The 24,750-nt window shown below is 41.3% G+C and overlaps 1 protein-coding gene across 6 annotated transcripts in view; it reads left to right on the top strand.

The window, feature by feature from the left end:
* FAM81A (family with sequence similarity 81 member A) overlaps positions 1 to 24,384 on the top strand; it is a 124,297-nt gene extending 99,913 nt beyond the window's left edge. For all 6 annotated transcript variants that reach the window (XM_060294183.2, XM_060294185.2, XM_060294182.1 and 3 more), the window contains exons 5-9: positions 8,599 to 8,728; positions 10,593 to 10,699; positions 16,729 to 16,864; positions 18,420 to 18,615; positions 22,086 to 24,384. In XM_060294183.2, coding sequence (XP_060150166.1) covers positions 8,599 to 8,728; positions 10,593 to 10,699; positions 16,729 to 16,864; positions 18,420 to 18,615; positions 22,086 to 22,210 — 694 coding nt within the window. In that variant the 3' untranslated portion in view covers positions 22,211 to 24,384. The remainder of the gene's footprint in view (positions 1 to 8,598; positions 8,729 to 10,592; positions 10,700 to 16,728; positions 16,865 to 18,419; positions 18,616 to 22,085) is intronic.
* The last annotated feature ends 366 nt before the right edge of the window (positions 24,385 to 24,750 follow it).

The following is a 24,750-nucleotide window of genomic DNA, read 5'->3' as shown; positions in this document are numbered from 1 at the left end:
CCGCACACCGCAATGAAGAGTAGCCCCTGCACGCCGCAACTAGAGAAAGCCTGTGTGCAGCAACAAAGACCCAACGCAGCCAAAAATAAATAAATAAATTTATTAAAGAAAAAAAAAATAAGAAAACATTAGTAAATAGAAATGGGTATTATATTCAAGGGTAGGAAATCTTAATATCTTTAAAAGTATCAGTTTTCACCAATTAATCTTTAGAATCAATGGAATTCCAATTAGAATTCAGAGTTTTACAGAGAAACTTGATAAGATGATCCTAATGTTTATATGTCAGGGTTAAGAGTAAAAAATATCCAGGACACTTCTGAAGATGACCAAGGAGGGGAGAATTGCCCTACCAGATGATAGCAAGACTTGTTATGAAACTACAGTAATTAAGATGGTATGTTGTTGGCTTAGGGATAGAGAAACTGAACAATGGAATAGGATAGAAAGTCCAGAAATCGAACCACACATGTCTGGGACTTTGGTATATGTGACAGATGGCACAGCAGATCAGTGGAGAAAGGAGGGATTGTTCTGTAAATGGAGATAGAAAATTTATTATCCTTATCAAAAAAGATCCTTTGTTTCCTGCCTCACACCAGATACAAAATCCACTCCAGATGAGTAAATGCTAAACATAAGACTTAAAACTTTTAATAGAAGTATATAGATGGATATATTTTAGGCCAGCAGTCCCCAACCTTTTTGGCACCAGGGACCAGTTTTGTGGAAGACAGTTTTTCCACGGACCGGGGCAGAGGGGATGCAGTTTGGGGATGATTCAAGCACATTACATTTATTGTGCACTTTATTTCTATTATTATTACATTGTAATGTATAATGAAATAATTATACAACTCAACCATAATGCGGAATCAGTGGGAGGCCTGAGTTTGTTTTCCGGCAACTAGATGGTCCCATCTGGGGATGATGGGAGAAAGTGACACCCGAAGTGTATTGCTTATGTCTAGTCTACTCCGTAATCTTGTTTTGGTTGCTGTCACTGCAGTAAACTGCAGGATGTTGGAAATGGAAGCAGGCTTTTCAGTGCTTTTGTGGCAATCTCAGGCTATTCCACTTTCACCTTAATCCAGATCATATGAAGTTGTCTCAGACATACTTTTAAGGCCACCGTCATTTGCAGTCTCAAGAAGTTGATCCTCTTCTAGCATGGACAAAGTCGCTTCACCTGGCTTATTCACAAATGGGTCGCGGATCCATTCCTTCCCAGTTTGGGGGTCTTTTGTGCTTGAGAGGTGATGCTCACACTCTTCTGAAAGCTGAGATAGGTGATCATGCACCAGCTGGGAGAAAGAAGGCCCTGGCTCAGTCTCTTTCAAAATCTCTGCTAATGTTTGAAACATGTCAAAAATCCTAACATTCACTCATCGCCCCCATAATTCCAGTTTGGCTTTGAATGCAGCCACCTTATCTGCCGACTTGAACACAGTTGTGGTTCTCCCCTGAAGTGACAGATTGAGTTCGCTGAGCAGGTTGAATATTTCTCACAAGTAAGCAAGTTTTTTTTTTTTGTTTTCTGTGGGGGTTTTTTTTGCGGTACGTGGGCCTCTCACTGTTGTGGCCTCTCCCGTTGCGGAGCACAGGCTCCGGACGCGCAGGCTCAGCGGCCATGGCTCACGGGCACAGCCGCTCTGCGGCATGTGGGATCTTCCCGGACCGGGGCACGAACCCGTGTCCCCTGCATCGGGAGGCGGACTCTCAACCACTGTGCCACCAGGGAAGCCCACAAGTAAGCAAGTTTTGTGACCCATTCTGTGTCACTGAAATGTGCTGCCACTGGTGACTGTTTTTCTAAAATCTCTGGAGCGGCTCTTGTAACTCAAAAACTCTGGCCAGTGACCTACCTTTAGAAAGCCATCTCACTTCTGTGTATAAGAGAAGACGTCTGTGCTCTACGTCCATCTCCTCATGGAGCTGCGCGAACAGACGTGAGTTAAGGGCATGTATTGTAACGTGGTTGATAATTTTAATCACATCCTGCAAAACGTTGTTAAGTTCAGGCGACATTTTTCGGGTAGCCATCATTTCTCTATGGGTGACACAGTGCATAGACTCACATTCAGAAGCGACCTCTTTGACCTGAGTAGTGAAACCAGAAAGCTGTCCAGTCATGGCAGCCGCTCTGTCTGTGCATATACTGACACAAAATGACCAATTCAGTTTTCCTGATATGTAGTCATTCAAAGACCCTAATAGTTCTGCAGCTGTGGTGTTGGTTGGCAACAAAAGTGCACATAACATATCCTCGTGCACATCCTCCTGAAAGATGTATCACACAAAAACAAGCACTGTTGCCTTGTTGTCAACTTTGGTAGACTCGTCAACCTGGATTGCATACCATGGTGACTCATTAATCCTCTCTAACAGTTGTGCCGTAGTATCCTCTGCTGTTTCATCAATTCATCTAGTTATGGTGCTAGCCGAGAGAGGAACACGTGCCACCTTTTGAACTGCAGCCTCTCCTAAAATTTCACGACAAATGTCCGTAGCAGCAGACAGGATCAACTCTTCACCAACAGTAAAGGGCTTCTTAGCTTTAGCAATGCAGACACATTTCATGCTCTCAGTGCAGACACATTTGATGAAGTGGTGGCCTTCAATACTTGCTTCTGTTCTTCGTGTTCATGTTTTTTTCTTTTGAAAAACTCCAAAGCCTTGTCTTTTAATGCAGGGTGCTTGGTCTCCACGTGGAGAAGCAGTTTTGAAGGTTTCGTGCCTTTGTTGGGTAGCCGGTTGCCACATATTATACAAAGTGGGCTTGGAGAATGTGAATCACCTGTTGCGATGAACCCAAAATTTAAGTAGGACTCTTGGTATTTTCTTTTAAATGCAGCTTTCTTTTTGTTGGCAGTCTTAGAGGCTTCTGCTGTCTCATCATTGGGTCTTTTCAGAGAAGCTCTCCAGCAGCGTTTGTTTATTACTCGTTTTGGCTAGGGTTAGCTTGTGGGCTTACCCAAACTGTGACTGAGATAAGTGCACAGTGTGGGAAAGAGGCGTGGATGGAAGTGGTAAATAAAATAATGGGCGGGCCACGCGTGGACTAAAATAAGTGTTGGATTCTGACTTAAAGCCTGCCACCAGATGCAGCTCTACAATTGAAGTACATCAACTCACTTGCCACTGTAAAGCCTGCCACCAGATGCAGCTTAATCGTCACTTACCATTCAGTAATAGGGTTTTTTTTTTCATAAATTTATTTATTTATTTTTGGCTGGGTTGGGTCTTGGTTGATGCGCACAGGCTTTCTCTAGTTGGCGGCGAGTGGGGGCTACTCTTTATTTGGGGTGCGTGGGCTTCTCATTGCTGTGGCTTTTCTTGTTGCGGAGCACAGGCTCTAGGCCCGCGGGCTCAGTAGTTGTGGCCCACGGGCTTAGTTGCTCTGCACGGGCTTAGTTACTCTGGGGCATGTAGGATCTTCCCGGACCACGGCTCGAACCCGTGTCACCTGCATTAGCAGGTGGACTCCTAACTGCTGCGCCACCAGGGAAGCCAGTAATAGGGTTTTTTTTTTAACATCTTTATTGGAGTATAATTGCTTTACAATGATGTGTTAGTTTCTGCTTTACAACAAAATGAATCAGTTATATATATACATATGTTCCCATATCTCTTCCCTCTTGCGTCTCCCTCCCTCCCACCCTCCCTATCCCACCCCTCTAGGTGGTCACAAAGCACCGAGCTGATCTCCCTGTGCTATGCGGCTGCTTCCCACTAGCTATCTACCTTATGTTTGGTAGTGTATATATGTCCACGCCTCTCTCTCACTTTGTCACAGCTCACCCTTTCCCCTCCCCATATCCTCAAGTCCATTCTCTAGTAGGTCTGTGTCTTTATTCCTGTCTTACCCCTAGGTTCTTCGTGACATTTTTTTTTCTTAAATTCCATATATATGTGTTAGCATACGGTATTTGTCTCTGTCTTACTTCACTCTGTATGACAGACTCTAGGTCTATCCACCTCAAGTAATAGGGTTTTGATATGAGTCTGTAAGCACTTGATTTATTCTGATCTCTGTGCAGTCAAACCTCTCTGCTAATGATAATCTGTATTTGCAGCCACTCCCCAGTGCTAGCATCACCGCCTCAGCTCCATCTCAGATCATCAGGCATTAGATTCTCATAAGGAGTGCGCAGCCTAGATCCCTCACATGCGCAGTTCACAGTAGGGTTCGCGCTCCTGTGAGAATCTAATGCCGCTGCTGATCTGACAGGAGGCGGAGCTCAGGCGGTAATGTGAGCGATGGGGAGCGGCTGTAAATACAGATGAAGCTTCGCTAGCTCGCCTGCCGCTCACCTTCTGCTGTGCAGCCCTGTTCCTAACAGGCCATGGACCAGTACTGGTCTGTGGCCCGGCGGTTGGGGGACCCCTGTTTTAGACCTTTAGGTAGCAGAGGATTTCTTCTTGATATAAAAGGCATTGATGGATTTGATTATTTTAAAATTTAAAACGTTGCTCATCATTCTTAAAGAAGAAAATAAGAAGTTACAAATTGAGGAAGATATTGGATGGTAAAAGGTTAGTGTCAAGAATATATAAAGACCTCATACAAGTTAATAAGAATAATGCCAACAACCCAATATAACAGTGGGTAAGAGACATGAACTGATACCTTACCAAAGAAGAAACACATATGGCCAATAAACCTGTGAAGAGATTCAACATCACTGGTTAATGTTTTTTTTTTTTTTTTTTTTTTTTGCTGTACGCGGGCCTCTCACTGTTGTGGCCTCTCCCGCTGCGGAGCACAGGCTCCGGACGCGCAGGCTCAGCGGCCATGGCTCACGGGCCCAGCTGCTCCACGGCATGTGGGATCTTCCCGGACCGGGGCACGAACCCACGTCCCCTGCATCGGCAGGCGGACTCTCAACCACTGCGCCACCAGGGAAGCCCCACTGGTTAATGTTGAAATGAAAATTTAAAAACATAACAATATATGCTTTTTTACACCCAGTTGATTGGCATCTGAAATATCTGACAATGCCAAGCATTAGAGAGGGTGTAGGTGCCTAGGATCTCTTACCCATTGCTAGTAGGAGTATAAATTTGTGGGGTCTGATATTCCCTCCCAGTGTTGAACATACACATAGTCTGTGATCCATCAATTTCTGCCTGAGATACATGGTTGTACTTGTACCACAGGAGAGCATGTTCATAGCAGCATTGTTCACAATAGCAAAATCCCAAAATAACCCAAAGTGCCCAGCAGTGGGGAGTATGGACAAATAAATTGTAACAAACAGTAGAATGTTATTCTGTAGTTAAAATGAAGAACTACAGTGGCGTGTAACAATATAGTTGAATCTTAGCAATAAGTGAAAACAATAAGTATCAAAATATTACATATGACGTAATGGCTTTTTAAAAGTTGAATTCAACTAATGCACACATAACATACTTTCAAGAAATATATATATATGTATGTATATATGTATATATACACACACATGCATATGTGTGTGTATGTGTGCAATATAGTCTTAAAAGGAGAACAAGGGAATGATGACAGGATTCAGAATAGGAGCAGTTATTAAAAAGTAATTAACTGGGGCTTCCCTGGTGGCGCAGTGGTTGAGAGTCCGCCTGCCGATGCAGGGGACACGGGTTCGTGCCCCGGTCCGGGAAGATCCCACATGCCGCGGAGCGGCTGGGCCGTGAGCCATGGCCACTGGGCCTGCGCGTCCGGAGCCTGTGCTCCGCGATGGGAGAGGCCACAACGGTGAGAGGCCCGCATACAGCAAATAATAATAATAATAATAATTAACTGAATGAAGTGAGCCATGCATGGACTAATGATGAGAACGTGTCATGAAACAAGGATTAAGAGATTAATGATAATAAATAGTAATAATAATAAATGTTTATTATAAGAAGTTCAGTAAAAGAGAAATATGGGGCATCCTGAAAGTGTGTACTTGCTGTACCCGGTCTACTCTGGGGGCTCCAGGAAGGCTTCCATAAGGAAGTGACTTGTGTGCTTAGCTTGAGGGATGAATAGTAACTAAGCAGGTGAAAAGGTCAGGGAAGAACACTGCAGACGGAGAGAACAGCCTGCATCAAGGCCTTGAAGTGGGAAGGAGTGACATAAGTTCAAAGCCCTGAAGTGTAATCAGTGTGGCTGAGGGCAGAGGAAAAACGGGGACAGAATATAGGAGATGAAGCAGGGAGGTAAGTGGGTTGGGACCAACTCTTTCTGAGCGTTTTAAAGGATTTTTGTTTTATCCTAAAACAGGAAATTGTTCAAGGAATTTATACAGAATTTAATTAGTTTGATTTTTCTTTGCTCACACTTTTGTTTCTTTGGGGTTTATTCCTAGATTGAAAGGTACATAGAAATATATTCATGTTTCAAGATTTGGGGTATATACTGCCAAGTCGCCCTCAAGAAAGCTTATAAAATATACTTTTCCACCTACAGTGTGCGATATAGCATGATTGTACAAATGCCAGCATTGAACATTAAACATTAAAAAAGATTTCCAGTATAGAAGGATAGTGACATAATTGTTGCTTTGTGTCTGTTTTATTATGAACATTGAAATTTAGAAAGTGCATATATGCAGTTTGTCAGATTGTGTTTTAAAATATTAAAAAATATTTTAGTCAATATTAAACATTTTTTTTCCTAATACTTTTTTTTTCTGTTACTTCCAAAAAGGACTATAGCATTTTAGCCAAATGATTAAGCTAAACAAGAGAAAATGTGATTCAATACCAAGTAAGGACTCAAGAAGTTTGGAATAATTGAACTGGTAGCTTACTTTCTTCAGAGTCTACAAAACAATAAATTTTCCAAAAATTTTCTCAGTTTGCTCACTGTTGTTTCTTACATCCTACTCCTTCTCTCTGGGTGTTCTTTTCTTCGTACTGAAGTCTATTATTTAATGACTTTTTCAGTATGGCTGTGTGGGTGATACATTTCTTAATCTTTGTATGTCTAAAACTGTCTTTATTTTGTACTTATCCTTGCATGATAGGTTGTTTCCGCTCAATCCTTAGAAGCTGTTTCTCCAACATCTTATGATATTTTTTGTCTTCTGATATCTTCTGTCTTCTGATATCACTTGTGTGCTGTCAATCTTACAGTCAGTCAAAAAAGTCATTTTGTCTTTAGTCTCTGGTAGCTTTTAAAATCTTTATCTTTATCATGGGTTATCTGAATTTCACCATGCTCTATTTTTACTTATGCCACTTTGTATTCATTGAATACTTTAAAACACATGTCTTTTTTCAGTTTTAGAAAGTTGTCAGCACTCACACCTCAAATATTGCTTTTTTGCCATTCTCTCCATTTTTTTTTGGGGGACTTCTCAACCTCCCTTTGACTTATGTTAGCATCTCTTTATTTGTCCTCCATCTTTCTTAACTATTTTTTCATGTTTGAATCTCTGTCTGTCTTTGCTGCATTCTGAGTGAGCTCCTTGCTACTATCTTCTAATTCACTGATTTTATCTTCAGTCATGTCCAGTCATGTTTGTCAGCTCTATTAAGAAAACTGTTTAGCTTATTTCTAGGATTTCTCATTTTTTTCTCTTAACCCCTTATTCTTTTTTCATCTTTGCTTTTTAAAAATAGTTTAGAGTTCTCTTGATGGATGTGAATCTATCTTTGATTGTTGAGTACTTTAAACATTTGTATTTTAAGCTCATCTGATCCCAGGCCATACATGTGAGTTGAAGGAAACTGGCAGTAGGAAGAGTAGAGGCCACAGGAGTCTGGGCTCCTGTAATTTACTTATGCCTTTAGGACGGTTAAGCCTGACGTCTGTATATCCCTTTCCCTCCAGGACGGAGTGCTGCCCATATGCCCACTTCTATGGCTTGGTGTTCATGATGGGCTGCCCAGATTGCATGGTCACTCAGTGACCCCTGCTTAGGCATGCAGTCTCTACTGGAGCCCAGTAGCAAGCTGGCTGCTCCTTCTCAAAGCAGGAATGATTGTGTTGGAACAGGGCATGACTTTGCTCTCAATTCCTAGGGGGTCATTCTGTGACTCTGCTGTTGGCGTTTGACAGAGGCTTCATAACCCAGCTTATCTGCCGCAAATACTTTGGGCACCTTTGGAACTGCCAAGTTGTAAGGCTCAAGGGCAGAGCAGCTGGGACCAGCCGTAGAGCCTTCTGCTCTGGACCACACTTAAAGCATACAGCCTTACAGGTGGTTTGGTAAAAGGTTAGGAATAGTACTTTCAAATGTGGTAGAAGTTGCCTCCAAAATCCAAAGAGGCCCCGAACCTGAGAGGGCGGAAGTGGTACTACAGAGCGACGGACCACATCTGGCTCACTGTGTAAGCTTTTTGTAATTGGGCTCTCACTGCATATTCAGTTTTGTACTCGTGAGCCTTGTAGAGGCTTTGCTGCTTTGATGGTTACATCTCTAGTCTTATTAAGCAACATCCCTGTGGTTTAACTTAAAAACCGTAATGAGAGCAGCTCTCCGCATTCATTCAGAACTCTGTTAAAAGGCATGATTCATGGTGCAGTTTCTTCGAGTGCGGTCGTGCACTTTATAGTGTGTAAGGATGCTTTAGCGCGTGTTTGAAGACTTTGATAAGAATTATCTTTGTCGTTTGCCCGGATAGATGTGACGCCAGCATAGCCAGACTCTCTGCTGAGCACAAAACGACCTACGAGGGGCTTCAGCACTTGAACAAAGAGCAGCAGGCTGCCAAGCTGATCTTGGAAACGAAAATCAAAGATGCGGAGGGACAGGTATGACCTGTTTCAGGTACCTTTGTGAAAGTGAGTATTTGTTCTTCTCGAAGAATGACGTGGTGTTGATTATTTCCTGCCTGAGAAACTAGGTAGGGCACCCAGCATAAGCATCCCTTTTCTTCTTCCTCCTTCTGTTTCACTGGAGTGGCCCCTTGTGAGTATGCGACCAAAATGCCAAGATTTTTCAGTACAGTCCTAATTTTAAAGATTCTTTCCCCTCCTTCTTCAAACAATTAACATGTTCCAAAACTTCTAAATTATATCTCCAAAACTACCTCTTACACAGGTAAGTGATCAAAGCATTGTTTTACAGGGCACTCATCCCAGTTGGGGCTCAGGAAATAGATACTTTATTCATGAGACTTATGGACTGCCTCATCACATAGTTTGTATGTGGGAAAAGATTAAAGCAAAGCTAGAGAGTAGGCTGGCTAATAAATTTCAGAGTATTCCACCTTGCAATTCACAGATTAATTTCTCAAAGCAAAACTCTTGGCATTTCAGTTTGTTTTTTGGCTTCTTAGAAGTTCCCCTTTGCCATAATGGGGCCTATCTTCTAGGACTTTCCCTACAGTGTCGGCCTTACTTGCTATTCTTCATTTAAAGAGAGACTGTTCAGTAAAATGGGGTATCTAGTCAATTTACTGGGTTAAACATACTTGTGTGCTAGCTACCTCTGATAAGGATCTAAAGCTACTTATGTAAAAAATGGTTATTATAAAACCTTGAAAAAAAGAATAAAATGAAATGAGTCCAATAATTTTCTTAAAGAAATGTGAGGACAGAATTATTAGATCAAAAAATAGATGCTAAGGAAATACTAAGCTTTCTAGTAGCCAAACCGAGTAAGAAACATATAGAAATCCATAAGAAGAGACATAATTTTTCTTTGTTTCGGATCTGATGAATACCTATTCTGTGAATCTCGAATTAAGGAACATTGAACATCAGAATTTTTGCAGAAAATAAAGGCATTTCATAAAGGGCTAGTTTTATATCATTCAATACATTTTAGTAAAAAGACAAGGGAAATGGATAGGTAGTGGGACAAAGGAGTGAGAGGGGTTATAGTTTAAAAATTATATATTCTGGTAACTTAACTTGATACAGAGGTAAATCTGGGACCTTGATGGAATCTGTAAGTGATAAGAATTCCATTCTGTGATTAGCAACCACACTAATGGTAGAAATTCCAAGGTAAAAATGACTTACATTTTATGCCAGCAGGGCGAAGTAGTGCTCCTGGGCAGAAGCTGGGCTTGCTCATCAGAGACCTGTAGTTAAGTGCTCAGTGCATGATGAATATTTTGGCAGTGCTACTGGTCTGATTTTTTTTTTTTTTTTGGCTGTGCCACGCAGCTTGTGGGATTTCAGTTCCCTGACCAGAGAATGAAACTGGGCCACGGCAGTGAAAGCCCAGAATCCTAACCACTAGACCACCAGGGAACTCCTCTGGTCTTGATGTATTTATTTATTTATTTTCGGTATGCGGGCCTCTCACTGTTGTGGCCTCTCCCATTGCGGAGCACAGGCTCCGGATGCGCAGGCTCAGCGGCCATGGCTCACGGGCCCAGCCACTCCGCGGCATGCGGGATCTTCCCAGACCGGGGCACGAACCCGTGTCCCCGGCATCGGCAGGCGGACTCTCAACCACTGCGCCACCAGGGAAGCCCCTGGTCTTGACTTTTGATGGGTGTGTATAAAAGAAAATGGAAGTGGAGAGATGAGGTGATCTCCTAAATGAATTTATGAAATTAGATTGAATTTAATGCCATTGACGAGAATACAGCTCACTAATGTTTTCTGAAATTACTTCTGAAAAGGTTTGATATGACATTTACAAGCGAAGTTTCTTTTCCAGATTTCTCAGCTTTTGAACAGAGTGGACTTGTCGATATCCGAGCAAAGCACCAAACTGAAGATGTCCCACAGAGACAGTAACCACCAGCTTCAGCTTTTGGACAATAAGTGAGTAATCAACTTAGAAACATCTGTTTTGGTTGAAGCTCTTCATGAGCTTACTCAATACTGTAATTTTTTCCCTTTTGGTTTTTATTTATTGCACAAGCAAAGTGAAAACCATAATGGAAGTTCACGGGAAAATTTCCTTGTAGCCTGTTGCCACTTTACCTTCCTAATTATTGTTTTTAGTGATTGGATAATAACCCATCTGTTCATCCAACATATATTTCTTGAATATGGCCTAGGTGCTGAGGATCCAGTAATGAAGAAAAACAGGCTCTGTTCTTATCCTTGCGGAGTTGATAGTCTAGCGAGCTGATGAGTATTAATCGAATAATGACCTAAATATAGCACACTAAATATGGTGCATGCTATATTATCACTAATGGTGATAAGTGCTTTGAAGGAAAGATACGTGCTTGTGGTACGCTGAATAATGGTTCCTCCAAATATCGCCACGTTCTAATCCCTGTGAATATTATATGGCAAACAGGGACTTTGCAAATGTGATTAGATTAAAGATCTTAAGATGAGTAGATGATACAATGTTATCTATGTAAACCCGATGTAATAGTCCCTAAAGTCCCTATAAGAGGGAGGCAGGAGGGTCGGAATCAGGAGAGAAGGCCATGTGACAACAGAAGAGGAGATTGGAGTGTGATGTGCTATGAAGGTGGGGGAGGGGGCCATCAGCCATGGAAGACAGGCGGCCACTAGGGGCTTAAAAAGGGAAGGAAACTGTTCTCCCCTCAGAGCCTCCAGAAGGGACCACCTCTGCTGCAGTGAAAACTGATTTCAGACTTCTGGCCTTCAGAACCAAAAAGGAATGACTGTGTTGTTTTAAGCCACCATGTGTGTGGTGACGTGTCACAGTAGCCGTGGGAAGCTAATAGGGTGGTGCTGTGAGAATGAGTAACAGAAGCCTGGTTGTGGGACCTTCCGGAGGAGGCGATGTTGGGAGTGAGAGCTGAAGCACGAATGGCATTCACGAGGAAAAGAGTGAGGTGAAGACACAGGAGATGGAATAGCCCGTCGCAGGAGGAATGTGACATGAGGCAAACTGCAGGGTGCAGAGGGGGCTGAACAGAGCGTGCTGGTGGGGAATGAGGCTGGAGAGGAGGTGGGCCAGCATGCAGGGCCCTGTAGACCGTGTTCAGGACATCTTGTTTCTTTCCCTGGAGCAATAAGGAGCTGTTGGAGGATTTTAAGCAGATAGGGTGATATAGTCAGATGTATATGTTAGTTTTTTAAAATGGCCTTGATCGCAGTTGGAAGATGGATCACAGGGGCTGAAGCAGAGATGGGGATGTCGGCTGTGGGGGGGCATTGTTGCAGGCGTCTAGGTGAGAGAGGTCTGCACCTAGGGGCTGCTGAGCTGTCTAGTTAAGGACCGTCTGATGTGTTATACTTTGCATTGTGTTTTAGTGACACTTTAAACTGGACTTGCCCCCACTGAAACTCATCTGCTGCTCTTCTGCTCAATCACAGAACCATACACTTTTCCCTGTCATGAATATTCATGAGCTTGGCATTTTCCTGCCAAAGCAGAGCCAGTAGTGACCATAGATGTGTATGTGTGTGTGTGTTTGTGTATTTGACTTATTATATTTTTTTAAAGATGACTTCAGTATGGAACTTGTTAGAGGCTTGTGGAAGTTTTAAATTTATTATTCTCCTGGTTCTTGTATCTCATTCTCTCCATGCTTAATGCCATTTTAGGGTTATGGCTGATTTAACAGGAATTCTCTTGTGAAAACCATGTTTCCTTTCCTCTAATTATCTGTATTTATATCATTACTGAGTTATGTCACTCTTTCTCATACATTCTGCAGTCTTGCCAAGTACAGAAAGATCTCCCATCCCCTTCCTTCCATCGCACAGGAAGAAAATAAACATCTTAGTATTTTTTCTTCCTTAGTAGATATTATTAGCAGTCATGAACATCTTTCTTTTTCTTCCTACAATTTAAAGTCCAGAAGTCTAGACACAAAGGCTGTTCACAGAGGTAAGGGGACCAAGCCTGGGGCCTGTGTAAGGTAGAAGGACAGATTAGAGTCCCAAAAGGTAAAACCCTGGTTGGATGAACTAGGAGAAAAAAAAAAAAAAATTCCACAGAGACATCACAAGGAAACTTTCCTGTCGAAATCTTGATTCTGGGTAGAAGGGTAAAAGGCATTCCTTGAAAATTCAGAACCACAGTACAACTTTTACTCAGATTTAGAGTTAGAATTCACGTTACCCAAGCACCTTGAAGAAACCAGAATAAGTAATTTATCTTAGAATGATCTTGATTTGGTAGTGGCCCGAGATGCCTGGCAGAAACAAATACAAATACTCAGTCTTCAAGTCTTCCCACAGACATGAAACTCTAAGGAACATGAATGTACAGTCAGAAATTGTAGGCCAGGGGAGCTAAGATCCCACATGTCTCGCGGCCAGAAAACCAAAACATAAAACAGAAGCCAAAATATTGCCAAATTCAGTGAAGACTTTAAAAATGGTCCACATCAGAAATTGTAGGCCAACACAAGGGAAAAAAATCACATAAGTAATAGAGTGAGAAGAAACAACAATAAGCAGAATCAGACTTCTAAATACTGCATATATAGGAATTCTTGGATAAAGTGATGTGTGTGTATATACGTATGTATGTGTACGTGTGGGTATTCACACACATACACATTTTGAAGGTACAACTAAGGAATAAAAGCTTACCAAAAATGAACAGTCAGGGGAATTCCCTGGCTGTCCAGTAGTTAGGGCTCTGTGCTCTCACTGCTGAGGGCCTGGGTTCAAGCCCTGGTCGGGGAACTAAAATCCCACCAGTGACATGGTGTGGCCAGAAAAAAACCCAACAGCCAAATTGAGCTTCTAGAAAATATAATCATTGAAAATAAAATGTAACTTCTCGCCTCCCCTGACCAGGGAGCCTGAACAGTGACCCAGATGGCCTTGGAGTCCAGCTTATAACCCCAGAAGTGGAGCCCAGCCCATGGCCCCACTTGACTGCCGGGCAGAGCCTTGGGCTTTGCCCAAGCAAGGAACCCAACCAACGACCCCTCCTAAAAGCAGAACATACCCAGTGACCTTACCTGACTAGGGAGACCAGAGAGCAACCCCACTCAACCACAGAGCACAGCCTGCAGCTCCACCTGACTGCAGGGTACAGCGGGTGGCCCTGCCTGACCAGGGATCCCGGCTAGTGACCTGACTCATCAGGGGTGCACAACCAGCAGCCTGCCCGGTTGTGGAGCCTCAGGCCCCATCATGGAGTCATCAACCAGCACCAGCACTATGCTAGGGAACACAGTGACCCCACCGGACCAGAGGGAACTGCAGAGTCCAGCTGGTGGCTCCATTTGACTGTGTGACCCAGCTAGCAGCGCTGGGCTCCCTGGGAGCCCAGCCAGTAGGATCACCTGACCATAGAGCCCAGCCAGCAGTCCCCCACCACTCACACCTCAGCCCTTCCCAACTAGAGACCTAACAGACATATATAGAGCACTCCATCCAACAGCTGCAGAATATACATTCTTCTTAGGTGCACACAGAACATTCTCAGGATAGATCATACGTTAGGTGACAAAACAAGTCTTAACAAATTAAAGAAGAGTGAAATCATGTTAAGTACCTTTTCAAACCACAATGGTATGAAACTAAAAATTAATGACAAGAGTAAATTTGGAAAATTCACACATATGTGAAAATTAACACACCCCTGAACAACCAGTGGGTCAAAGAAGATCAAAAGGGAAATTCGAAAAATCTTGAAACAAATGAAAATGGAAACACAACATACCAAAACTTATGGGATGCCACAAAGGCAGTTCTATGAAGAAAAAAGAAAGACCTTGAGTAAACAACCTACCTTTATACCTCAAGGAATTAGAAAAAGAAGAATAAACTAAGCCCAAAGATAGCAGAAGGAAGGAAATGATAAAGATTAGGCCAGAAATAAATGAAATAGAGAATAGGAAATAACAGAAAAACAACTGGGGGGAAAATCAGTAAAACTAGTTGTTAAGCCAAATAGACACAACTTTAGCTAGACTAACCCAGACAAAAAGAAAGAGGACTCAAATAAATAAAATTATAAGTGAAAGAGGAGATGCTCTAACTGATAACACAGAAATACAGAGGATCATAAGAGACTACTATGCACAGTCATATGCCAACAAATTGGATAACTTAGAAGACATGAATAAATTCCTGAAACAACCTACTAAGACTGAATCATGAAGAAATAGAAAATCTGAACAGACCAATGATGAGAAAGAAGATTAAATCAGTAATCAAAAACCTCTCAACAAAGAAAAGTCCAGGACCAGATAGCTTTGTGAGTGAATTCTAACAAACATTTAAAGAAGAATTAATGCCAGTCATCCTCAAACTCTTCCAAAAAGTTGGAGAGAACCCTTCCAAACTCATTGTATGAGACCAGCATTACTCTGATACCAAAACCAGATAGACATTACAAGAAAAGAAAATTACTGGCCAATATCCCTGATGAACATAGATGCAAAAATCTCAGAATGCTAAGAAACCAATTCAACAGCACATTAAAAGAATCATACACCATGATCAACTGGGATTTATCCCTGGGATGCAAGGATGTTTCAGTGTACACAAATCAATCAGTGTGATACATCACATTAACAGAATGAAGGATAAAAATCATTCGATCATCTCAATAGATGTGGAAAAAGCATTTGACAAAATTCAACATCATAATAAAGACTCTCAACAATTTGGGTATAGATAGAATGTATCTCAACATAATAAAGTCCACACGTGACAAGCCCACAGCTAATCTAATACTCAACGATGACATTTTGAAAGCTTTTTCTCTAAGATCAGAAACAAGACAAGGATGCCCACTCTCACCAGTTCTGTTCAACATAGTGCTGGAACTCTTGGCCAGAGCAATTAGGCAAGAAAAAGAAATGAAAGGCATTCAAATCAGAAAAGAAGAAGCAAAATTATCCCTGCTTGCAGATGATATGATCTTATAGAGAGAACTCTAAGGACTCCATCAAAGAACTATTAGAATAAATGAATTCAGTAAAGCTGCTGTGCTCCATGGTCAGTCTCCTAGGTTAGGTGGGGCTCCGTAGTTGGGCAGGACTGCTGGCTTGGCTTCCTGCCCAGGTAAGGCTGATAAGCTTTGTTTTTGATGATATGACCAGGAAGTTTACTTATCACTTCCTCATGTGTCCCATTGCCTGGCTTAGCAATAGGGCCACACGTAGCTGCCAGGGAGGCTGAGAAGTGTAGTTTTGACTAGGTAGCCGTGGATCCAGTTCACATTTGAGGGTTTCTTAATAGGGAAGAAGAGGAGAACAGATACTGCAGAGAATTGGGGGCTTCTACCACAGTGGGTGTTCATTTTATTATTATTATTAAGTCACATGTATCCTTGTGTACTTTTATTACTTTCATAATAAAAATAAAAGGGGAGGCAGCAAGTGTGTGGTGTTATTTTAAGGTATGTGGAAAGGGAGAGTTATATAGGAATAGAAGTTGGGGGTTGTTTTTTTTTTAATCTTCTGTTTGGTTTAAATTAAGAAATATATCTGTATGGGACAAGAGCAATTTGGAGAACATTAGAGAGATAGGGAGCCAGGCTCCAGTCCTGGAAGGTAAGAGGGAGAAGCAGGAAGAGTCCAGGGCAAGAGGGGAGCCTGGAGGGGAGCCAGGCTACTGTGTCCTTTGAGCCAAGAGCACCCTGGACCCTCTGAACTGCACAGATTAGTACGTAGCGTGGCTCTCTGTCACTGTGTGACACCTTGGTGTCCACACTGTCAGCTCTGCACAGGTGGGAGTATTAGTAGGTGCTTTTCTGTTATATCCTCCTTCTCTCCTCCCTTCCCAATGTAGCGCTAAGTGCAATTCTAAGAAAAAGGTAAGCATGTAATTCTGAGTGAGCTGAATTTAAAGCTGATATATTTCTGAGAGATTTGATAGTCAGAGACTGAGACTGTTTGATGTCATATTAAAATGGTTTTATGACTAACTTGCTCACTTCCTTATTTTAGATTTAAAGGTACAATTGAGGAACTCAGTAACCAGATTTTATCTGCACGGAATTGGTTGCAACAGGAACAAGAACGGATGGAAAAAGAACTTTTACAGAAAATCGATCAGCTTTCCTTTATTGTTAAGGAAAACAGTGTAGGTGTTGATGTTCAGCCATAAACATAGTAAAGTTATTCGGTGGGACCTGCAATGTTTGAATAATACCTCGTAACTTATCCACATTAAGCTGTTACAGTTGTCTCTTGCCTTAGAATCTCCTTCCATGGTTCATATTGACTCTTTGTGTTTGTTATAGAGAGACAGAGCACTTTGACTTGTTTTGGTTAACAAAGACTAAGTAGAAATTTTCAGTGCTTTCAGCTAAGACGAAGCCAAATCCAGACCTTCATGAACCAAATTGTCCAGCTGCATTTACAGTTACATACTTCATTTAGTTTGTTTTAATTCTGCGATCTGGTAGAAACAGTGTTGACTGGATTTCTCCCTCCAGGCCCCTCCATCAAACTGTAAACCCAGTATGAGGTGTCACAGTGCAAGATCTAAACAATCCAGTTTTCTTTTCCATGTTCCTTCTCATTTTACCCCACTCTCCTGCAGAACTAAGGTTTGCAGAACTACTCAAAAATCATATCAAGGAAGCCTTGCATATATAGTATTCAATATCAGTACTTGGCAAGCAGTTGTTTTTTGGTTTGGTTATCTAGCCTGACCATCTCCCTCTCCCTTCTCTTTTCTTTCACTGCTTCCTCCCCTTGGACTTTGACGGAGCATAAGTGACTGGTGTAGATTGCATCTCTGGCTCTGCTCTCTCTCGATGCTGAGCTGTTGAATTGCAGACTGTGCACTGAACACGTCAAGAGAGTTTTGTTATGCTGTAGCCCCCTTACAGCTTGATGTTTGTAGTCTTGGCCTCTAAAGCTTGCCTGCAGACCCAGATTCTCATAAGAACCAAGCATAGTGGAGAGGAAAGGAAAGAAAATATTCTGTTTCAAATAGTTCTTTACATGTCTCCATATTTTTATCAGATCTCCTGATTTACCTAGATTCATAATAATACATCTGTAGGCTTCTAGGTCTTTGGAGCACTATTTTTACATCTAGATAGGCTTAATAACTAACAATAAACTCCAGGATAATGGTGACTTTAATATGATAGAAGCTTATCTATCTTTCACATAAAAGAAGTCTGGGTGTAGGAATCACAGGGCTAATGTGGTAGCTTGTCAGTCCTCAGTGACCCATGATCTTTCTGGTTTAACTCTCTGCCAGTCCTAGAGATTGACCCTTGTACTCATAGTTCAAGATGGCCGCTAGAGCTCCAGCCATCACCTCTTAGTTCCAAGAACAGAAGAAAGAATGAAGAGGCAAGGATATGCCTCAGCTATTTTTTAACTTTTCCTGGAAGTTGCCACATACGTTTGTACTTATATCTCATTAGCCAGAACTCAATCATAGGGCCACAGCAAACTCAGGAGACAATAGAAAAGGTAGTCTTTACTCTGGGTGACCTTATAGCCAGCTGAAAATCAGGGCTCTGTTATGGAAGAGGGGGAGAATGGATACTGGGGTGAGCACCAAGCAACCTTTGCAATTCTGTTCCCTGCAGATTGTTCTTAAATGGTATTATGACTGATGCGAATGCATCGGACTCTTTGGAGTAATCGAGTGCCATTCTTATCGTGGATCTCAGGGAGCCAGTGAAAGGGACATGGAGAAGAAGCTCAGCCAGATGTCAGCCAGACTGGACAGAATAGAAGAGAGTCAAAAGAAGAATCTGGAGGTGCAGAGGACAAAACAAGAAGAGGAGAAGGTGCACGGGCGAATCAGCAAGCTTGAGTTACAGATGACCGAGGACATGAAGGAAATGAAAGCAGAAGTTGATGCGGGTAGGCCAAAAAGAAAACGGTTCTCTGGGTCATTTTCTGTTTGATCTAAAAGCCAGTGAATTAATATTACCCTACAACTACCACCAACCTGGCTGATGAAGTGTCCTTAGGTGATTTTCTAAAGTAGCTGTGGTATATTGAACGAAAATGTTGCTTCGTAGCCAAGGACGTGAAGACAGACCTCGAGAGACAGGCAAACAAACCTAAAATCGCTTAGCTTGGAACTGATGTACATTTTCTTTAGTGCCACCTGCAGATTCTTTTCTGATCAAAGCCGAGGTCAATATGCCTCAGAAATAAGCATATATCTTTTTTTTTTAGGCTTAAATACTTTATTCTGTATTTACTAAATGTGTCTCCCATGCTTATTTGATCCATTATATAATCTAGCATCAAAGAACTAGACAATATATAAGGAGTAAGACAAAATGAAATCTTAACAAAATTAAAGAGGATATTTTTATTCTTTAAGATTAAATACTATTAAAACTAAAATGCATTGTTTTCTTCTCTGTTAAAAGCATTTTATATGTATCTATATAAAGCATATATCTTTGAGGGGCCTTTGAAGGCTTATTTTATACTGCTGGCAATATCCCACTGTGGCAATGAATGATTTTCCTCTGCTCAAAAGTCCACAGGGCCCATGCCTCCACACTTGTTTAGAAGACAGTGTTAGAGATGATTTTAAGTTCTGAAGTGCTGCCAGGTAAAGGAGGGATTCGATTTATCCTCTGAACTCAGGAATACAGAACTGGGACCAATAACTGGAAGTTACCTGAAGACAGACTTTAACTCAGTATGAAGCAGAAGTATCTACAGTTAACGGTCCTAGGAAGACGCGGGTGCTTTGTGAGTCTCAGAGCTCTTTACTGAAAGTATTTAAGTGAAGACTTGTTGACCATGGTCAGGGAAGAGAAGACAGACGGGTAGTGTGGGAAGGGGAACTATATTATCTCCTGATTCCTTCCAGTTTTCTGGTTCTGTGAATTTTCTTCATGGAATTGTTCTATTTGGGCCACATGGAAATAAAAGTAGTTAGTTATCCCAAGAATAATTTTGTTGTAACCACCACAAGGTTACTATTTTATTTAAGGAGAAGCTGCCATTAAATTTATGAATTTTAGAACTTGTGAAGATAAAAATGAATTTTCTTTCTTGGTCTTTTGGGTAGAATATGGTAGATGAATATTTTATTGATGGTTAACTTTGCATCATTTGCTGAGTGGATTTATTGTCAGCTATCCAGCATATCACTGAGGTTGTGAATAGTTAGTACCTAATAAGAAATGCATAGGAGCCTTTTAAAAATTAAAAATATTGACTTTTTCTTGTTACGAAAACAAACTTCTTAGTGGAAAATCATAAAGCACACAAAAAAAATAAACCCTCCTATTACCCAGAGTTCTTTTTTATGTGTATTATCTTTCTATACATACAGGATATATATATATATATGCTTTTCCAAATACAGACTCATGCAATACATGCTGAATTGTAACCTACTCTTTTATTTAGTAATATGTTGTATCTTTTCATTCAGTTAAGGACATTATTTTTTTAAAAACTCACTCATTTTTTATTATTAATATTATTATTATTATTATTTTGGCTGCACCACGTGGCTTGCGGGATCTTTAGTTCCCTGACCAGGATTCAGCCCAGGCCCTCGGCAGCAAAAGTATTGAATCCTAACCACTGGACCACCAGGGAATTCCCAACAAAATTATTTTTAATAAGGAGTTTTTATACTTCTTTTTCATGAATTGTTACATAAAGAAAATTTTCTGAGAGAAAACTCTAAATATGCTAATGAAGACAAGATGTTTTTGACACTTATTTTAAAAACCAATAGGGAACTTCCCTGGTGGAGCAGTGGTTAAGAATCCACCTGCCAATGCAGGGGACATGGATGGGTTCGATCCCTGGTCCAGGAAGATCCCACATGCCGCGGAGCAGCTAAGCCCGTGCGCCACAACTACTGAGCCTGCACTCTAGAGCCCGTGAGCCACAACTACTGAGCCCGTTAACCACAACAACTGAAGCCCGTGCACCTAGAGCCCATGCTCTGCAACAAGAGAAGCCATTGCAATGAGAAGCCGCGCACCGCAACGAACAGTAGCTCCTGCTCACCGCAACTAGAGAAAGCCCATGCGCAGCAACGAAGACCCAAAGAAGCCAAAAATAAATAAATAAATAAATTTTTAAAAAACCAATACGAATATAGAATAATACAAAATGACCTTTTGATTGGGAATTTTTTCTATTTTTAGCTTTTTATTTTGAAATAATTTCAAATTTAGTAAAACCATTAAGACTAGTCCAAAAACTATACATCTTTCACTTAGAGTCACCAATTGTTAACACTTTTGAAATTTGCTTAATGTGTGAGTGTGTGTATGAATATAAGGTTTTTTCCCTAAATCTTTTGGGAGTAAGTTGCAGAAGCCAGAATATCTTTTTACCCCTATATTATTTCAATGTATATACCCTAAGAACAAGGACATTCTCTTAAGTAACTATGGTACAGTGCAATATTGATGAAACATTTTTCTTTTTTTTTTTTAAGGAATTTTGCCTTTTTAAAAAAAATTTTAATTATTTATTTATTTTTGCTGCGTTGGGTCTTTGTTTCTGTGCAAGGGCTTTCTCTAGTTGCGGCAAGCAGGGGCCACTCCTCATTGCGGTGCGCGGGCCTCTCACTATCGCGGCCTCTCTTGTTGCGGAGCACAGGCTCCAGACGCGCAGGCTCAGTAATTGTGGCTCACGGGCCCAGTTGCTCCGCGGCATGTGGGATCTTCCCAGATCAGGGCTCGAACCGGTGTCCCCTGCATCGGCAGGCAGATTCTCAACCACTACGCCACCAGGGAAGCCCTGATGAAACATTTTTCAATACTCAATTGTCAAGTTTCACCATTGTTTCCTTTACAGCAGACCTTCCCCAATCCAGGTTCTAATCCAGAATCACGTATCATATTTAGTTACCATGTTTCTTTATTTAGTCTCCTTTAATCTAGGTCAGTTCCACAGTAGTGTTGTCATCATTAAAGAGCACAAGCCAGCACTTTGTGTGTCCCACAGTCTGGATCTGTTTCCTTCCTTTTAATGAGATTCAGGGTGTGCATTTTGAACAGAAATGCCACAGAAGTGATGTGTCCTTCCCAGGGTTTTCTTATCGAGGATACATGATGTTGGTTCCTCCCAGTGTTGGTGAAGTTAGCTTTGATCTCTTGGTTAAAGTGGTGTCTGTCAGATTTCTCCGCTGTAATATTTCCTTTTTCCCTTTGTATCTATCTGTAGGGAGATACTCTGAAACTAGGTGACTATCCTGTTTCCCATCAAACTATTATTCCAGTAGTTTTAGTATCTATTGATATCTTTTGCCCAGATCAGTTATTACTATCTGCTGTAGGTTTGATACAGGCTTGTTTTTTAATATTGACTCCTATGAAATTTACCTCTTCTTGAAGGGTTTACAGCCATCTATGAAAGCATAGGATCCCTCAGGCAAGTTCTCGAAGCCAAGATGAAGCTGGACAAGGACCAGCTACAGAAGCAAATCCAACAGATGCAGAAGCCGGAAGCTCCAATGTGAAGGGACTTGGGACATGGACCTCAAAGGTGGTTTTGCCAGTGGGGCCGGGAACTGGATACCTCTGTAGCCAGGCTGTACCTGCATTCAGGATTGTTCTATTCATGGCGTGCATGTGCCGAGAAATGTGTTTTCATGGTTCTAAATGTTTACCTGGAGTCTTGAGAACACTCTCTTTAAAAGTATTACGTACAGTTTTTACCACTTTATTCCACTTCTCTAAATTCAATGGAATATCCTGCCCTCCCTGGATTTTGAAAGGCTTTTATCCCTTTCGTTTTATGAATGAGAAAAGACTTAACAATTTTCCTTCGATGCTTGATGCTCTAGCCAAGACTTTACTCTTGAAAAATGTCGTGGTGATTTTTTTAAATTAAGAAGATAATGAATTATCACAGGAATGTGTTGTTCCTCACCCTAAATTAAGAGAATGTCCTGATAGATTAGAATTCAACCCTTGAGTCCATATTTGGATTTTATTATTGTTGTCTGTGCATTTCTTATATTGGTATTTTCTTGTAAATCTGTCTTTTGTAGGGGGAGGGGATTTAACATTTGGAAAAAACCCTACCATTTATGCAGTGAAAATAGTTTAAAAATTGATAACTGCCATATAGATTACAAATTAAAATGGAAACTTAAGACAATTATCTAGATAATGCAAGGCACAATTATCTACATCGACCGCCTAGTTATACCAGGTTTTAATATTGAAAACCTTTTTCAGTTATCCACCGCCTGTATAATGATAGCCATATATTCAATAACGGAATGGCGGTTAATAGCCTGTTTATTACACAATTAGTTGTTCATTAATCGTAATGGGATGTGAAAATTTTTCAGGCTCTTTGATCTCCTCTCTAAATTTTTCCAAAATTGACACAAAGTGCTAGGGTTTATATACACTTATTGTAACTATATTCTTGTGCCTTGGTTTTATCACGTCAGTGCACTCTACCCTATAACAGTTTTGCGGACAAAATAGAAGGCACGATAAAACATCAGAATAATGATGTAAAAATGGGATCCTGTGTATTTTTTAAATGCTCTTAAGAATTTTATCACTGTTAAGATGTTAATCATTCACTATCAGTAACGGAACAGATATTCATACTTTTGTATGGCCAGAGAATCAAATTGATATTGCATTTATAACAATGTTAAGAAACGTTCATTTTGAGCAACTTCGTAGATGATGGGTGTTTTATTTTCAATCGCTATATTTGATTAGTCATTGAAAATGGGCACCAGTGCTATTCGTTCACCTGTGTCTGTAAAAGCTAATAGTGAGACACACGCCATTCTAAACTACGAGGGTGGCCAGGAAAAAGAAAACAGGGATACTTTGAAAAATTGAAAAACTTTTTTTTTGTTTGCCTAGGACTCAGGAAAATTAAAGCATTTTCTATTTTAGAAGAAATCGTAACTGAAATCTCTAACTGGCTATTACTGTTCACCCATAGAAATTATGCTGCTGAAGTACATAATAGTTTACCCTCAATGGCTTGACAAATTTTTTTTTTAACTTGGACCTGAGAAGTCACGTAAGGAATATGTCATCCAACATATATTTCCTTATTTTGTCACCAATCTTTGCATCTCTATATAGGAAGACTATGTCCACTTAGTGAAAAAACAAAAAGGTTAATGCTCTTCCGCAATCAGAAAGTGAGTTTCTTTTTGTGATAGAGTAGCCGTGTTTAGTACAGTTCTCCTGGCTTCAGCACAAACCACAGCACCGAGAGCCACGGCCCCTCCAGCGTCTCTCTCCTCTGCGGGCCCCGAGGAGGAAGAGTCAGCACGTGTCACACCTGGGAAGAGGGGGACAGAGGACACCAGCTGGACTCAGGTCAAGGGGTGACGTGAGTGGGTGATGCTTCTAATGCTGCCACCACCACGTCACGAGTTCTGGCGGGGGTTCTCCACCCTGGCTGCAAGTTGGAATCACCTGGGCAGTTCAAAAAGCTACCAGCGCCCAGACTGCGCCCCCAGACCAACTAAGTCAGAACCTCTGGGAGGGAATGCAGGCGGCCGCACACGTCAGAGGCCCCTGGGTGCCTCACGTGTTGTGAGCCCCGAGCTCCAACGTCCTCTTATCACCAAAGTTTAAATGAGAATCAGCTTCCCTGTAGTTTCCTTTATCAGAAATTTGCAATAAAAAGAATAAAACTTCCAAATCAGTGTGGCGTATGATTTTTAAACTTTTAGACTTTTAGTGTGAGGTGAAATTTAATTAGGTAAAATACCATAGGAAATCTCCTCTTACTTTTCTGGGGAAACCTTTTGGTGGTTGAAATAAAGTGCTCTGAGTCCTGGCAGACCTGCTGGTAAGTGGAAAGTCATGGGGAGCTGCTCCATCCTTGGGTCTCCAGCTACGGGTGTCTTCTCGGCTCTGGAATAACCACAGCTAGCAGTTCCTAGCGTGTGCTGTGTGCCCATGCTACGACCTTGGTGGATGTTCACTCATTTCATTATAACAACAACGAGTTGAGTTAAATACTGTTTGTTTCCCCATTTTACAGATGAGAAAACTGAGTCATGTA

The sequence above is a fragment of the Globicephala melas genome, chromosome 2 (assembly GCF_963455315.2).
Source record: "Globicephala melas chromosome 2, mGloMel1.2, whole genome shotgun sequence".
In the NCBI taxonomy this organism is placed as follows: domain Eukaryota; kingdom Metazoa; phylum Chordata; class Mammalia; order Artiodactyla; family Delphinidae; genus Globicephala; species Globicephala melas.
This window is presented reverse-complemented; position numbering and strand designations above follow the sequence as displayed.